The sequence below is a fragment of the Sitophilus oryzae genome, unplaced genomic scaffold (assembly GCF_002938485.1).
Source record: "Sitophilus oryzae breed Bouriz unplaced genomic scaffold, Soryzae_2.0 scaffold_556_pilon_pilon, whole genome shotgun sequence".
NCBI classification, from domain to species: Eukaryota; Metazoa; Arthropoda; class Insecta; order Coleoptera; family Curculionidae; genus Sitophilus; species Sitophilus oryzae.
In genome coordinates this window covers 622,981-641,364 of record NW_022147147.1, presented here as the reverse complement: position 1 = coordinate 641,364, position 18,384 = coordinate 622,981, and the positions used below count along the sequence as shown (strand labels likewise).

The following is an 18,384-nucleotide window of genomic DNA, read 5'->3' as shown; positions in this document are numbered from 1 at the left end:
TAAATAACTATTAATAAAGAAAGAAAAATTTAACTTCTAACTTGTGAATTTTCTACAATTTTCTTTATGGGTATCTCGGAAACTACTGGAGATAGAGAAGTCGGTTAAATCGGGAAAGAATTGCAGTTTTGTGAGAACAAACATATGCGTCTTTCTAATTTTTTAAAAAGTTTAAGGCTTACTAGATATTTCGAAAAAAAAATTTCCGCTATTTTAAAAATACTTCCTAATTTCATTATAATCTATTTTAAATAAAAACTTTTCAGATAAAAGTTGTAGATAATCACATCTTTAAATAAGATTGTCTTCGCCGTTTTTTTTTCTAAAGCCTGTCATTTTTAACATATGACGCAAACATTTATTTTTTTAATGGCAACCATAGTTGGCCAAAATAAAGAGCGCCGTTTTTTAAACTATAATATGTTTTTTTTTTTTGAAAAATTACTGAGTTATTGCCAATTATTATCTTTTTTAAACAATTTCACTTAGCCATGGAAACAAGTTCAATCGTTGATGCTCTCAGAGTTGTCAAACTGTCACATCCAAACAAAAATATTTTATCGAGACGCAACTAAAAATATCTATGTAAATATGAATTTTTCAGTTGAAGAAAAGCGTGTGGGATTCTTGGACCATACATTTTCGAGGAAACGTTGACCGGTGAACGTTATTACTTACGGTTTTTAGACAATGGTTTTCAAGATATGTTAGAAAAGTTAAATTTAGATACTTGCGCATCAATAGTGTGGTTTCAACATGACTGTCATTATAACGCTCCCCCTACTGTCTAATAATGAAAGAAATGTTAAAAATAATTTATATAATAATTATACAAACTCAGGGATAGGAAGAGGTCGCCAATTGTATGGGCCCCCTCGGTTACCCGACTACCTAGATTTTTTTTGCGCTGTGATTAACAACAAGGCTAACAAGAGAACTTATGAATCAAGTGAAGACGAAGAACTCACTCGAAGACGCTGAGGAGAATGACAGGCCTTAGAAAGAAAAACGGATAACATAATCTCACTAAGGATGTGATTATCTACAACTTTTATCTGTAAGCTTTTTATCTAAAATAGATTATAATGAAATTAGGGAGCATTTTTAAAACAGCCGAAATTTGTTTTTTTTTCTAAATATCTAGTAAGCTATAAACTTTTTCAAAAATCCGGAAGGCGCCTATTTTTGACTTCACGAAACTGCAATTCTGTCGCCTTTTAACCGACTCTCTATCTCCAGTATATACCCATAGAGAACATCGTAGAAAACTCACCCTGTAGAAGCCTAAAAACTAAAAAAATCTTAAAAATAAAAGAGCTTTATGACTTTGATAACAGTTTTATAATTTTTATGATAGTTTCCAGGCTTGTTCCTTATTGATATTTAATTTGTACTCTTTCGACCATATAAAATTGTACTTCTTGTATAAGATATTATAAACGATGATAATTATCTTTTAATTATTGACTGGGACTAATACAGTAATATATTTTGCTTAAAATTAGTAAAATATTTCCAAAACAATATTTTGTACAAAACTAATACGATATTGTGCACCCCACAATACTTGTAATTATAATGTGTTCTTTTTTTATAAATTGGATTAGGATCGAAAGAAATCAACAGAAGTCCTTTGTTTTAAATTTGTCGACGTTTCGCAAAATTTATTTGCATCTTCAGGACACTACAAAGTTAAGAGAGCAAAAAATACAATCAAATAAAAGTTTTTTTCAAAAATTTAACAAACAACTTAAAATACATATCAGTGGAATTCCACACATATACAATTGGTAAAACTACCCTAATGTTAACAATTAAATAAAATATATGTATATGTTACTCACATTTAAATCTGGACTTTCTTAGTCATATCCATTAATACACGGATGGTATAGAGGGGAGTGGTATAATCCCTTTTTTCCTTTTAAAACACATAACACACTTACATAAAAAAAAACATATAACACAATTATGTATAGAGAAATATCACGAAAATCTTTTCCTTTCACAGACAAGCAGTGCAGATGTACCTACGTTGACCGTATACAGAGAGCAACTAATTCTAGTTGATAAAATACTAATATAATTTTTACCTGGAGATAAAGAACAGTTGAAAAAAGAAACATATAAAAATATTATTTGGATTTAAACCATTATTTTGAAGTTATATTATTTAATTTTTGAAAGAATATTAAAATATGCTGTACTCAGGTTTTCTACGTCTGTTCTTTTATTAACGCAATTTTTGTTTTTTTGGATTTCTATCATCTCTGCAAATAATCTTTTCTTATAATTAGATTGTGTTTGTAAAATAGTGGTATTGTCAAAATCGAAGTTATGGCCTGTCTCTATTTTGTGTTCTACTAATGCGGTAGGATTAGATTTCAAAAGAAAGTTCCTTTGATCATTTTTATGTTCATTCAATCTTTGTTTTAAATATCTACCGGTCTGCCCAACATAGCTTTTAGGACATTGAGTACAAGGAATGTTATATATTATGCCGGATTTCAGTTTTTTTTTATTCTTTGATTTTGTTTTTGAAAAGAACCGTCTCTTTATGATGTTATGACTCCTTGTTGTAATTTTTATTTTTTGCTGTTTTTTGTAGTATGACCCTTAAATGTGTTTTTAATTTGTTCTGACAGACAGTCGATATAAGGTATTTTACAATAAACTTCTCTATCATTTTGGTTAGTAGATTTTACAACGGTTTTCTTGTTAAGAATTTTTTTAATCATAGATATTGGATAATTATTTTTAATCAACATGCTTTCGATATATTTTAAATTTTTATTATGAAAATTAATTGATGATAGTGATGTAGCTCTGATTTTCAGGTTATTAATAACATTAATTTTTTTGTTTCAAAGAATGTTCGGAGGAATAATTGAGAGATCTCTCAGAGAATGTCGGCTTGTGATACCAATCTGTCTCTATTAATTGATTGTGTCTAATTAGTCTCACGTCAAGGAATGCTATGCTGTTGTTTATTTCTTTCTCCAATGTAAATTGTAGTAACAAACTTTGTAGTGTCCTGAAGATGCAAATAAATTTTGCGAAACGTCGACAAATTTAAAACAAAGGACTTCTGTTGATTTCTTTCGATCCTAATCCAATTTATAAAAAAAGAACACATTATATATTATTGGATCGACAACAAAAAAATTATACTTGTAATTATATTGGAAATATGTACGTTCAATTTTTATTGCGGTTGCGCAAAGTAAGGTCTTCGCAAAGTAAGTTCACTAGAGAAGTGAACGCTGAACAAACAGTAAGTATACTTTTTCAGTAATGATTTTTTTATAAGACACTTAAAGTGTAAAAAAATTGTATGTGCACCATGTGCGCATATTTTGAGTGAAACTTTTTACTAACAGCTATTAAATTGGAGGATTTGATGGACATGTTTGAAAAAGTGACATATATTGCTGTTTTAATATAAATGTTATTTTCAATTTATTTCTGTAATTTGAACATTTTCTGTTTCCTCAATAACCTGCAAATTTTGTGGAATACCACCCAAAAAACACACTTTTATGCAAATGCCTAATAATGTTATTATTAGGCATTTGTTGCAATAATGTTATTATTAGGCATTGCATTGTAAATTATATTCTCATTAATTATTGGTTTGAAATAAAGATGACGATGTCCTCCAATGAAAATGCAATGAAAAACTCTAATAGCTCTAATTCTGAGCTAGCAAATCAGCTAAATGCTTTACCTAGACCGTTATTCAGAAACTACAAACCTAACGACGAAAATATGCATGAAAATTTACTTCCTAGCACACAACCAAAGGATATTGGTACCCAGGTACAGTATCAAGTTTATTGTAACGTTTTTATGCGATGTGTTTACGCGATCCTTACCACTTTTTTTCACTAGCTCGTGCGTTAAGGCATGGGCAAGGTCATGTCGTGTCAAGGTCGTGGTGTGACACACCCTTGAATTTTTACTCCCATCGCGCGTAAAGAAGTTTTACTTATTTTTTTTTATAGCAATATAACCATTGGCCGGGGGTATTTAACGTTTTTTACTAGGTATACTTGTACTGTGTTATATTATATTATGTATTCTGATACTTCCGATTACATCGTAAGTATAGAGCTTAGTAATCTTAAATGTACATGGAAGTACGGCGGCAGTATAGCGCAGTTCTGCGAATAACTGGCTTCCCTTTCCAACAAATCCCTCTAGAGACCGAAAGGAAGCTAAGACGATCAGCTTATGTCAACAGGATGTTTGCTAGTGGGCGATTTTGAACAGCCTCTCGTTCTAATATAGGCTTCTAAACTACACATTTACATTTTATTTCTTATTTATTATTTAAGTCTCGCAACGCAATTCTTCCACTACAAAAAAATTGTGAGATCTCATGTAAAACCAATTTTATTTAGTTTCTATTGAAACGCATATTGAACAATTTTGTTATAAATTGTTAGTATCAACATGAGATATCTTTATTTCTGTAATAACGGCTTAACAATTACATGACACCATAATTATAAAAGAATTATCTACCATTTCAATTACTAATTAAATCTTACGCACTTAAATATTTTAATTACTATAATATATCATACCGTGCATTTGCCACGTCATTATGATTAGTACAGAAATATAGACATCGAGGGGTGTCTCACTGTTGGAATTACATGTACATTTTCTTGGCAGTCGCTGGCAGTCATTGGCATCAGTTGACGATAATTATATGGCAGACCTAGGCAGTCTTCTTCGCGGTCATTGGCAATACCAACCCCACCCAACCCATCCCTCGAGAAACATGTAATATTGATATTAATACTCACATTTAATAACGAAATTGTTTAATATTCGCTTCCGTAGAAACTAATTAAAATAAACTGACTTGGTCTTGTATGAGATTTCACAACTTTTTGTAGCGGAAGAATTGCGCTGCAAGAAATTTTTTATTTTTTCATGCCTTAATAAGCTTAAAGCTAACTAAAATTCGAAATTCGAAAGTCTGTGAAACTTCTAGAAATAACCTCGAATTTTGATGATTGGGCAGTGAGTCACTGTCTAAATTAATGAAATTTTACAAGCGATAGTTCATAAAGTATGAGGTACTTTTTTATATTTGTGAACCAAAACCTGTGTGTTGATCAATGTCAAGCTGCGTCGAAATATCGGTTTCGACGCAGTTGTCACCTAAGTTGGGACACCACGACATGAGACGATGTTGGTATTTGGACCGGTGGACTCTTGAAGACCTCCGTTGTGTTATTGTTTCAGGATGTTCCAAAGTGTAAAATCATGCTAATTAGAGGTTGCTTCCAGGCCAGTTGAGATCGGTGCACTCAGTGATAAGGTGTTCTGGTGTTTCCCCATTCTCCATCACCGTTGCTTCTCAGCTTCAGCCTACTGAGGTGTTCGTTTAGGAGACAGTGTCCTGTTAGAAACCCCGTGACAATCCGAAGATTGTTTTTACTTAAATCAAGGAAAATCTTTGATTTTTCTCGGTTGTAAGGTCTGAGAAGTTCTGAGCAATTTCTCGAGTGTTTTAAACCGTTGGTGGACACCCATTCCAGGTTACGGATGGAGTCTTCCAGGTTCTTCAGTTTCGCTTTCAGTTGGTTCCCGCTTGGAAAACAGAACGGTTCTGGTCCAGTTAGTGGGGGTATTTGCTCCTTTTCTAGCTAGATCATTTGCTTTTTCATTGCCTTCTATCCCTTGATGAGTAGGAGGACTTTATTTTCTTTGCCTACTTTGTTGAGTTTCTCTAGGCATTCTTTGACCAACTTCGAAATTGATGGTTTTCGACAGTTCCTATCTAAGATAAATTGTACGCATCTTTCGATAGCGTAGATTTCTGCCTGAAGGATACTGGGGTAGGTGCCTATTGATTCGGAGTATTTAGTTTTCGACCCAAATACTCCTATCCCTATGGTATGGTCTTGTACATGCCGAGCAAACGTTTCTTCCTTCCAGTCCTTTTTAGTAATCAATACTATACAGTGAGGTGTGTGCTTCTCAAAGTTGTAAATTCTTAGTATGTCATCCACTAGGAGTTGGAGAAGTGGAATTTTTTTTTGAGGGTGTTCCAAGCCCCTGGCCTGAAAATAATGCCAGTAATGTTTCGGTCAATGACATTGGCTAAGATGGTAGATCATTATATAGCTGAGGATTGCGGTTCGAAATCCACGTAATCCAAGTAGTCTCCATCCAGATTAACCACACCAGCAAAAATATATGCTAACTTACAATACTTTAATTTAAACGAAACACTATTCAAGAAGCACTTATTTTCTAATTATAAAAGTGATTTATAATAATTATAAATCTTATAATATGTAATTATTCATCTTTATCAACACTAATATCCCATGCAAAAAAAACTGTTTTAATATCCTTTTATTCAAAAAATTTATTTTTACTTTTGCAACGCTAGCTCTTGTTTGTCTGCACATTTATTTCAATAATATTGCTTGTTTTAGGGTCTTGTTTTGATATCTCAAGAATTAATTCCTGTTGTTCTCAGAGTTCGAACTTTTTATGGCGAAGTATTGTTTACGCTATTTGTGCTTCAATAAATCATTCTTTGGAAAGGAAAAAACAAACATTCTTGATTTATTGTCATATAATGCTTTTATTTAATAACTTACTTTTTTAGGATGGTTTAATTGTAATAAATAAATTTAAAAACAATCCATCCAACAGATTCGATATATACATTCTTATTATAATTCATATTTCTCTATACATATATCTTACCTTGACGCTATTTTTCTATACTTACAGTATTTTTTCGACAATCCAACTTTTTGAAACTTAACAAAGCTTAGATTGTAGATAATTTCTATACATTTGTGGCGGGTCGCAACTTGGTCGCTGCGACCGCTTGTTTTATTTTTTATCATTTGATTTAATGGCCTAGCCGTTGACTAGTCGCTGCGACCTGGTCGTCAGTGCTTTTGAGCTCTAACATCACGTATTGGGCTTTTCAGTCACAGAAAAGCTCATGGCAGAAAACGTCTTGCGTAACTATCTTCTGATCCGTGTCAAATACTCATCAGCGAGTAATCGCAGTAGTAGTTTAGTAGTATCTTCTTAGACACTATTTATTAGTGATTTGGCATTACGATTCTTTTAGTGAATCGAATCACACAATTCAATTTCTCATATTGAATCGACTCGTAAGATTCGTTCATTTGAACGAACAACATGCACAATTTACCTTTCATATAAACAAGAATCATAACTGGCACTACCGGCGATAATTTGGTTGGACAATTACTTAAGGGGCCAGAACAAGAAATATACAGTTTTTTCATTTGTTTTTCAACACTTTATGGCATTGGCGTAATTATTGGATTGATTATTTTACCAATAATATTAAATTATCATTCCAATTCATATATACTATTTATTAAAGACTTCTTAATACCAATTTAATAATTTTAGTATATTTTAATTCCGATTTAATAATCATATAATAAATAGTTTATAATGCCGTATAATCGAAAAAAAATGGCGTCCAGTTGACTTAAAAATGAACATTCCCCATATAATTTTAAAATGACAGCAATTTTCTTTTCATAACCATCGCTGACGACGTTTTTTTGTCATATTGAGCAGAGGCCAATAATATTTATTTGGAATTGCATAAAAACACTATTTCGTCTTTCAGTCCGACATTTTACTATAGTTGGTAAATATTATTTTAACAAAAATATTAACGTGAAAATTAAATGCATTACAAATACTCCCGTACTAAGCACAGTATATATAAGTTTTTTTTCTTGTAAATAACTTTCTTATCGTTTGCATTTTATGCCCATGACATTTGTTTAGATCTTTTGTTCAAGTTTAATTATTGGTGCCCGACTCTCTCTATGCTCATATCACCGCCGCGCCGTAGAAACGAACGATCGCATTGTGATCTGATTCAATTCTTACGACTCTTTTTTACGGATCATCGTTCCAATTTTATGGATCGGTGCTGGCCACGATTCAGTTGAACGAACCGTTTTGTAAGCAATAAATCAATTCTTACGACTCTTTGAACGAATGATCCGTAGAAAAGGACGATCGCATTCTGATCCGATTCAATTCTCACGACTCTTTCTTACAGATCGTCCGTTTAAATATTATGGATCCGTGCTGGCTACGATTCAATTGAACGAACCGTTTTGTAAGCAATGAATCATTTCTTACGACTCTTTGAACGAACGATCCGTAGAAACGAACGATGGCATTCTGATCAGATTTAATTCTCACGACTCTTTTTTACAACTCGTTCGTTTAAATTTTATGGATCCGTGCTGGCCACGATTCAATTGAACGAACGATCCGTAGAAACGAACTTTGCCCACCTATACTGTTTATGTCACTAATTCGCTCATAAGATTGTGCATCTCCTTTTTTCTTTCGATATTTGAAAATGGGGGTTTTTATATTTGGAACAAGTCTAAAAATAACAGCATATTGCTATCATTTACCTTTACTGTTATTAATATTAAAAAAATGAGTTTTTGATCGAAATTGCATATGAGCAATATTCACTTGAAACGATGAATAAAATTGGATATAGCTTTTGGTTCATAGATCATTTTAGCTATGAAAATAAATACACATATTTTTTATATAAAAGCAAACACTTTAATCAATTATTTCGCGCAAAAAATACAAGCGATTCGTTTGTATTCACTTGCACAGTTTGTCGAAAAGGCCCGGAATATATTTTTCTATGAAACAAATTGCCGCTGGGCCAACAATGTTTTTAATTTGAATTTACTATTTGTTAGTTCGCATTTCAATAAGCTTCAATCGGGTACGAACGAACGTTGAATAAAAACAGACGAACTTTCAATAACAGGACGTCGTTATGTACACTGGCTTTATCGAAAAACAAATTATCGGAAATATGCCGCTTACAAATATTTAAATTGTTATACGGCCTGCAGCTCTTCTACCATTTAGCATTGTGTACCTAAATGTCGTTTTTTTCTTGTTGCAGATAAAGGAGTACGAAAAACTAGAATCGCACGAAGAGAGGAAAGAAAAGGCTAAAGAAATTTACGATAAGTTTATTATGAAGGAACTCTTAGCCCGAACTCATGTAAGTATTGATTTATGACAGTTTTTGTTGAAGATAATGTATTTTCTTTTTCATACGTCTATCTTTTATGAAAAATATATGTCTGAGAACACCCACAGACGCTCAGTTCTTTAACACAAGCGGACCGTACAGATCAGTTTAATTGTGCAGAAAACATAACTGCAAAATGTTTGCTTTTTAAAAATTTTCAAATTCAAATTCAAACTCATATAGTTTATTTTCCTTTTCAAAAATTAATATACACATTAAACAAAAAAAGGTAAAGGGATTGTGCTGCGATTAGAAGAAAAGTCGATACACAAATACAATAAGAATAAATGTTGATGGTCGAAGGGTGAAAATTTAGGACTGTATGTACCATATGAACGACAAAAAAACGGCGTCCAGTTGGCTGGGAAATGACGATCGATGACGTTTCCCATATAAATTTTCATATAAATGACAGCGATCTTCATTTCATAGCCATCGCTGACGCCGTTTTTTTCTCGATCATACGGTATTTTTTAATACCACATCATAAGAAAATAAAAATAAAAAAATTTGCCCAAAATTTGGGGCGGACCACTCTTATCACTGAGGGGTATAAAAAATAGATAACAACCTATTTCATAAAATGTTATCAAAATCTATAAAGCCGTTTCGGAGGAGTATGGTAACTAAAACTGTTACACGAGAATTTTATATTTTAGATAAATGATGGTAAAAATCGATGTAAAAAATATTCTTCTTCTTCCGGTCCCATATGCAATCTTGCGCGTTAGGGATAGTTTGTACAGGGTGGGTCAAATTCGACGCTTTTAAATGGAAACACCCTTTTCTATAGGAGATAGACAAAAACTAATATCGGTGTCTGGAGCTCAATTTTTGTCAAAAACATGATGGTGATATTTGTTACCGTTTCGGAGTTTTTCAAAAATATGCATTTTAAACAAATCGCTGTAACTTTTTTGCTATGGAAAATTTTGTATTTTTATGAATACATTTCCAAAGCAACCTTTTACGTAGAATTTAATGGTTTAAGTTAATTTTTTAAAAATTAATAATTTAAGAATTATCAACAGAAAATTTCATTTTTTATATGGGACACCCTGTATATTTTTAATTTATTGAAAATACTTTAAAATTGCCTTTCCAAAAATATAACACACTTGATATTTTGCTCGATTCCTCTTCGAGATATTGAGTATATAAAAATTCGCCCGCTTTAAATAAGTAGGCTTTGAACGGCACCGGCTGTAATGCAAAAAAATTCTGGCTGTGAGCATCAATTAAAACGAAAATAATATTTGCTATGAGAGATGCAGAATTTTATAACAATTTAAAATATATTTAACCAACATCAACACATTTAAACTATATATCTAATAACAATAAAAATAAATAGCAAACCAAGACATGAGATTTTGCTACAGGTGTTCGACATATCGACCGTCTTCTGTTTATGGACAGACGGGGGAGTTTTTGAACATTTCTCGCTGAATTCATTAACTCAGTGGGGGTGAAAGATACCCTCTTATAACTCCTAAGTATTTCTAATTCTTGTCTAGATTATACGGAAGAATAAGGAACCTTTATTCTTCCGCAAATTTATTCATAGGATCCATGGTCACTAAGTAAGGGCTGGGATCTTGGTTAGCTATTCAATTATTCTTAAAATTGGCTGCAAAAATTTGCTGATAACTTCAGCGTTCAGAGGCGATGCGTCGCACACTGGTTCGCTCTTATGGACGTACGTGGCCAAAACCTGTATATTATTATATCGGGGAAAATTAATGTATCAGTTAATATTTTTTAGTAAATCTATAAATATTTAGGCGTTTGGAGTTGCCAAACATATAAAAAAAGTTCTTTATCGTTAGACGTTTTCAATTATACAGGTAAAGTAACGATGGTTCATTAGAATTTAAAAGCGCAATTTATTTACCAATATTAATAAGTATTACTTTATAAAGTTATTTAGCAAAAATTAAAAAACAACAAACAGAATGAACAATGGTTAGAAGATATGCGGTAAATCGTTGATAAGCTAATAAAGATACAGGGTGTCCCATAAGTGTGAGAAAGTTCAATATTGTCGTTGCGTAGACGAAAATATGAAAAAAGTATTATATAAATATTTGCATGTTTTATTAAGGTGTATATGCTAAAAATATTTTGTTGTATAAAGGGTGTCCCAAAGTAATGATAAAATCCTGGGCTTTTTAAATCATAACTCCCTTTTTCTGTACATAATTTGATTCAGCATAAAATTGTGCATATAGGACACTATTTTTATTTGAAAAACTATGCGGTGTTACCATGCTATTTCTTATTTATTAAAATTTTCATTAATAATAGTAGGTATATCCGAAAATTGGTTAAAATCTGAGGTTAATTTATATTTGTTAATATCTAATGCTATACTATGTTAATACCCTGTACTTTACCAATATTTTCTTAACGCCAAAGAAAATAGAATAAATTTGTGAAGAAAAAACTCACATTATCTTATACCGGTCATTTTTATGGCGTGGCTAACAATGAAATATTTAAAATGCTCTATTTCAATTTTTTAAATGCACATTTATAAACCATGCAACATTTATATAAGACGTTTGTTTACAAGACAATTTATGCTGAATAGCAGATATTAGCAGCTAATTTGACATGGTTCTCAAAATAGACATTATGAAGTTTCATTTAAGTTAAAAACAATCACTTAGTTCAGCTGCGATATCCTTGATTTAGTTATGTATATAAATATATTTCACAGGTACAATATAATTTTGATATTTTCAAATGGTTAGTACTATTTTTTTTCATTTTATCTGTCAAAAACTGATATTATATGAGGAAAGTATACGTGCAGTATGGTCTAATTATAAAATACACTATTTAATATTATTTTGAAAACACTAAGTGAGTAATTTATTCATTGTCGATACAAAAACAGTTATATATGCTTTTTTAGACTATTGCATATAAAATGTTATCACATAAGTGCTCTAAAGTGCATGAATTTCCAAAATATATTTTTATAACAAACCTTTCATGTTTTTAAATATATATTATAAAATATTTGATCATATATGATCAAAATAATTTTTTTCGATATATTGAGTTTTGGCCAAATTTTTATAAGGGAGGGAACTACTGTGCGTCGTCTCGCTGGAAAAATATGTTTTCGAGTTCCATTAAGGGCATATCATCAATATGGGGTCCAAAGCCTACTAGCGTTGATTGAAAGAACTGTGTTACTTATTTCCTTCAATCAACGCTACTAGTTAAAAGTGGCGAACTTTTAAAAATTCTATATTTCGAAGGGGATTATAACAAAATATCAAGTGTGCTATATTTTTGGAAAGGTAATTTTAAATTCTTTACAGTTTATTAAAAATAGAGGGTGTCCCAAATAAAAAATCAATTATTCTGTTGATAACTCTTAAATTATTAATTTAAAAAAAATTATACTTAAACCATTAAATTCTACTTAAAAAGGTGCTTTGGAAATGTTTTCATAGAAATACAAAATTTTCCATAGCAAAAAAGTTACAGCGATTTGTTAAAATGCACATTTTTGAAAAACAGCCCGTAACTCCGAAACGGTAACAGATGTAGAATGTAGATTGTAGAATGTTTAGAAGGGGAGTTAATCACCGCGACCTTATAGATCTATTGTGTGTTCCCCTTTCTTGAGTTATAACGAGTTATAACTCATCATACAGTCTCAGGGCTTTAAGAAAAGCCAGTATCTGAGACGGCTCCACAGAGGCCAGCTCTCCATCCTCGACATCAGACGTGCCAAGGTTCATGGCACGAATGGTCGTCGTCTCGGCGCACTCAGTGATAAGGTGTTCTGGTGTTTCCCCATTTTCCCCACAAAATCTGCATTCGCCGTTGTTTCTCAGTTTCAGCCTACTGAGGTGTTCGTTGAGGAGACAGTGTCCTGTTAGAAACCCCGTGACAATCCGAAGATTGTTTTTACTTAAATCAAGGAAAACCTTTGATTTTTCTCGGTCATAAGTTCTAAGGAACTTTTTCGAGTGTCTTAGACCGTTGGAGGACACCCATTCCAAGTTACGGATGGAGTCTTCCAGATTCTTCAGTTCCGCTTTCAGTTGGTTCCCGTTTGGAAAACAGAACGGTTCTGGTCCAGTTAGTGGAGTGTTCGCTCCTTTCCTAGCTAGATCATTTGCTTTTCATTGCCTTCTATCCCTTGGTGAGCAGGCACCCAGAGTAGGAGGACTTTATTTTCTTTGCCCTAATTTGTTGAGCTTCTCTAGGCATTCTTTGACCAACTTCGAATTGATGGTTACTGAGTTGATCGCGTTAAGTGCTGCTTGACTATCGGATAGGATGGCAATTTCCTGTTTTCGATAGTTCCTATCCAAGATAAATTGTACGCATCTTTCGATAGCGCAAATTTCTGCCTAAAGGATACTGGGGTAGGTGCCCATTGGTTCGGAGTATTCAGTTTTCGGCCCAAATACTCCTATCCCTGTCCCTGCTTTGGTTTGGGAAGCATCAGTATACCACGTGATGGTATGGTCTTTTATATGCTGAGTAAGCGTTTCTTTCTTCCAATCCTTTTTATTACTCAATACTACAGTGAGGTGTTTCTCAAAGTTGTAAATTCTTGGTATGTCATCCACTGGGAGTTGGAGAAGTGGAATTTTCTTTTTGAGGGTGTTCCAAGCCCCTGACCTGAAAATTCTCCCAGTACTGTTTCCGTCAATGACCATTCTAACGGTAACAGATATTGATGTGCGGTTTTCACCATCATGTTTTTGATGAAAATTGAGCTCCAGACACCGATATTAGTTTTCGTCTGTCTCCTATAGAAAAGGGTGTTTCCATTTAAAAGCGTTGAATTTGACCCACCCTGTACATTTTCTTCAACTGATTGTAAGGGTATTGTCTTCTGCCCCACGGAATATGGCGACCGCGTCCGGTATACCGCTCCAATTCTTGATGTTCCGGAGCCAAACATGGCAAGATGATCAAACATCAAAGGTGATCAAAAATGAACAGAAAATGTTTTCTTCCTGGCCCTCTTCGAATCTCAATTTTGCCCTGTAGGACCAGTTTCGGAATGGCTTAGCGAGTTCCTCTCAAAATGTGCACCAAATATGACATTTTCCTGGTCTTTATACTATATTAGCAGTTGTCTGTCGACACCAGCTTTCCGCAGGACTTCTTCGTTTGAAATATGATCGATATACGAGATCTTAAATAGTCTATGGAGAGTTTTTAACGTTTAAAACGCTTCGATGTGATTTGGGGACTTCACCACGTCTCCGCAAAATATAAAAAAATAAATAAAATATTCTCAAAGACAAGACAAATAGAGAGAGAAAAAAGGATTGCATCCTGATCCATGATTTTCTTTAGTTTTTTTTGCCTAAAAGAACTTCACTTATTAATATTTTAACAACTGCTTCCCTATTTGCTTATGAATCAATCTCATTTAGCTTTTCTACTATATGAAGTGTTTATAATCTGCATATTTTTTATTCTGTACACATGCCATGCTTTTATATAGTTCCTGTTTAATACAAATTAGCATTTTGTTTCCAGTTAATAATAGACTGAACTTTACCTACGGCCTAAACGACCAGCCCACCTTAAGCGGGACTTTGTAATCATGACTTCAATATTCTCGCAGTTAGCTTTTTCAAGGGCCGATACGTTTGAGACATGATGGAACCATTTGATTCTTAAGAGTTGTCTAAGATGTCTCTGTTGCAACTTGTTTAATGCGTTTATGTGTCGACGGTACGGCACCCACGTTTCGCTTCCATATAATATGGTGGGAATTATTATTGCTCGATACACTGCAAGTTTCGTTTTTGTGCTCAAGTCATGATTGTAGAAAACGCTGTCTTTTAATTTCCAGAATGCTCTTGAGGCGCTGCTAATCCTGAATGAATTTCAGAGTCGATATTGGCTTTTTCCGAAATTAGACTGCCGAGGTAATTGAATTCCGCTACATATTCTAATAGTTCTTCTCCGATTTTTATAGCATTATTGTGATCTTCCGGCGGAGTGCACATGATTTTAGTTTTATCGATCTTCGCTTAAGTCCCAATGCCTCGTATGCCCATGTATATGTGTTCAATATTTCTTGCAATTGCTGTAACTGATTTGTAACTAGAGCACAGTCATCAGCGTATTGAAGTCTGTGATGAATTTTGTACGTGTTTTTGCCCCAAGTCTTTTTATGTTGAACAGACCGCCGTCGTATCTGTATCTAATGCTCAAACCTCTCTCCTGCAGTTTGCTGTCCACTATAATGGAGAGCGCTGCCATGAATATATTGAATAGACGAGGCGCTAAGACACATCCCTGCCTAACGCCTGTGTTTGTTCGGAAGGTGTTTGTTGGCTCAGTGATCCATGATATGACACTCTTGATTTGTTGTTGTTATGATGGCTTTTACACACTGTAAGACATTTGTTGGGTACTCCGAACTTTTTCATAATTGCCCAAAGTGCATCTCTGTTCACAGAGTCGGAGGCTTTTGTTAGATCGATGAATGCAACATAAAGTTTAGACTGCTGCTCTTTTACTTTTTCCTGTAATTGGCGGATGGAGAATATGGAATCAACGATACCGCGGTTGGTGCGAAAACCCGTTTGCGATTCTGGGAGGATTTTTTCTATATAGATATATTTTTCCTATATAGTAGAAATTTAAGTAACTTTATTGCGTTTTTTTTTCTAAATAACTTCTGAACTAACTTCGATATATTTGGATAAAAATTGGTATCTGGGTGTTTTTTAACACGAGTAATTCGATTTCGATACCAGTCTGACTTCTAAGATTAATAATTTTTCGTCTGTTCCTGTATTATACTACTCAATGAAAAAGTATACATTTGATAATTTTGCTAAAAATCGCTACGATTAATGGTTGTCAAGATATTTGAAATCAAAATAGTCAATACATGTCATAATTGAGAAATTTATACATTTTGATTGGATAGTTATTAGTCTGAAATAATGCATTTGAAATGTTTTTGTGCCAAAGATTCAACAGAAACTGTTTTATCTTATTTTTTTCCCTAGAAAAAATCATGATTAGCTCAAAAAATAAAAAGTTTACGAATTTACCATTTAAGCTAAATAACTCTAGTAATCTGTGTTTATTTTTTGTCAATAATAACAGTATTGACTATTCCCATTCCAAACATCTTGAGAAAACAATTGCTCGTAGCGATTTTTAACGAAAGACCATTTTTACGCCCTGATGACGATAAACGATGACAGAAATGTTTTTTTTTCACTCAATAATTTTATACAGGTACGGACGAAAAGTTATTACTCTTCAAAACAGTTAAAAAATATGTAGGTGGCGGCGCGGCGCCCCCTGCAAGTAGGAGTCATATTTACATCGAAATCTAATTTTTTATGTCAAAAAATGCTCAAACACCAATTTTCATCCAAATATCTATTATAGTTCAGAAATTATTTGGCAAAAAGCAAAATAAAAACGAAACTGTCCATCCTGTATCTCCGAAACGAAACGTTTGACGACATATGTTAATACTAACTGTTTTACTTATTTTCGTCTTCAAAATTTACTGCCGAAGTTTTTCGAATACAACTCGGACCACCCTGTATAATTCATGACAAAAATTCCAGCTACCCCAAAACATTATTACCAAAAATAAAATTTGAGTCGATTAATATTAGATAAAGCACGAGTATAATAAAGTAAGATTAACAGCGCATTATTTAGAAAAATTGAAATAATTAAGAAAGAACGCAGAAATTTATTACTAAAAATTATGTAAAATCCTCTTTAACGAATTACTACAATACTGCAAACAATCTACCTCTATTCGTAAGGAGAGAATCGAAATAATTCGGCATGAATTTCATTATAATCCAATTTACGTTTTCGCATAACTTAATTTTAATTTTGCAGGAATATTCAGAAGAGTGCCTTCAGCATGTTCAGCAGCATCTTATGCGGCAAGAAGTTCCAGTCACATTATTTGAAGTAAGCTTATTATTTAATTTTTTATTTAATATAAAAGCGACTTTCGCTTTAATTTAATTTTAAATATACGTTTCTCTAGGTACACTATCAGACAAAAGTAGAGAAATCGTCGGATTTCAAAAACCTCCAATATTTAAAATAATGTTTGTATTAAACATAATATTTCCTTTTAGTAATACCATCATTTTTTTAGTAATGCCACATTCCAAATTTATCTTATCAGGTGTTTATTTATAATATGGAACTATTTTGAAGGGAAAAAACATAAAAATAATAAAACCAACATAAAAATTGGCCATACTTAGTAATTTGTAGTAGTGGGAACTATCGAATGAATACTATCGAAACATTCGATAGTTGCAATTCAATCGAATAATTCGATAGCTAGTAAGAAAACATTCGTCGAAAACTATTCGAATAAAAATTATCGAATAGATGCGTCATCTGCCTTGAAATATTGTATTCTAGTAATTCGGCAGCAAAAACCATTCATTTATAAAATTCATTCATTTATCAAATTCATTTATTCGTCAGTATCGATTTTAATGAAATATAAACTGGATTTTAGTTGTCGTCCGGCGACGTAGGTTTCTTTCCTAGAAACCCGACAGCGGTCGGTGGCAATGCTATGAAAGAAGCCGGCATCTTTGATTTTTTGCGGAGTCAAATAAAGATAAGGACACATTATTTTTTTTATTGAGGTGCTAGTATTTACACATAAAATACATTATGAAGGGCGCTGTTGCCATATATTCGTATTAGTTGGTATTAGCAAAGAATATTATTCTTTAGCATTAGTTAGTTAGGGATAGTATGTCTAATGTTTTGCATTTTTTTTATTAATATTCTGTTATTACACTACAATAATACTTTTTATTTTGGATGTAGAAAAATTATTTTTAATGTTTTTAAGCAAAGACTGGTTTAATAAATAATAACAGTAATAATTTGTTATACCTATTAACAACAAAATTTAAAATCATTTAATAATATAAACATTTTTTTTTAAGTAGTAGCAAAATATAAACAACAAATAGAAGTCAAAAGTATTTATATTATTTATTATTATCCTATCTAAAAATAATATAGTCTCTAAATGGCAACGTTGGTTTATTAAATAATAATAGTTGCAGAACTAATTTGTTATATTAACAACAAATTTTAAAATCATGAAATATAAACATTTATTAATTTACTAATGCCGTGTAATGGAAGGAAAATATAAATAAAAAATTAGAAATCAAAATTATTTATATTACTTTTTATTATTTTATATTACTATTTAAAAATAATATTTACTTTTACTGGCATTTACT

At 32.4% G+C, this 18,384-nt stretch overlaps 1 protein-coding gene across 1 annotated transcript in view; it reads left to right on the top strand.

The window, feature by feature from the left end:
* Positions 1–18,384, top strand: part of LOC115887220 (G protein-coupled receptor kinase 1) — a 351,626-nt gene that overhangs the window by 265,716 nt on the left and 67,526 nt on the right. The window contains exons 3-4 of the mRNA XM_030906586.1: positions 8,984–9,085; positions 16,994–17,068. Coding sequence (XP_030762446.1) covers positions 8,984–9,085; positions 16,994–17,068 — 177 coding nt within the window. The remainder of the gene's footprint in view (positions 1–8,983; positions 9,086–16,993; positions 17,069–18,384) is intronic.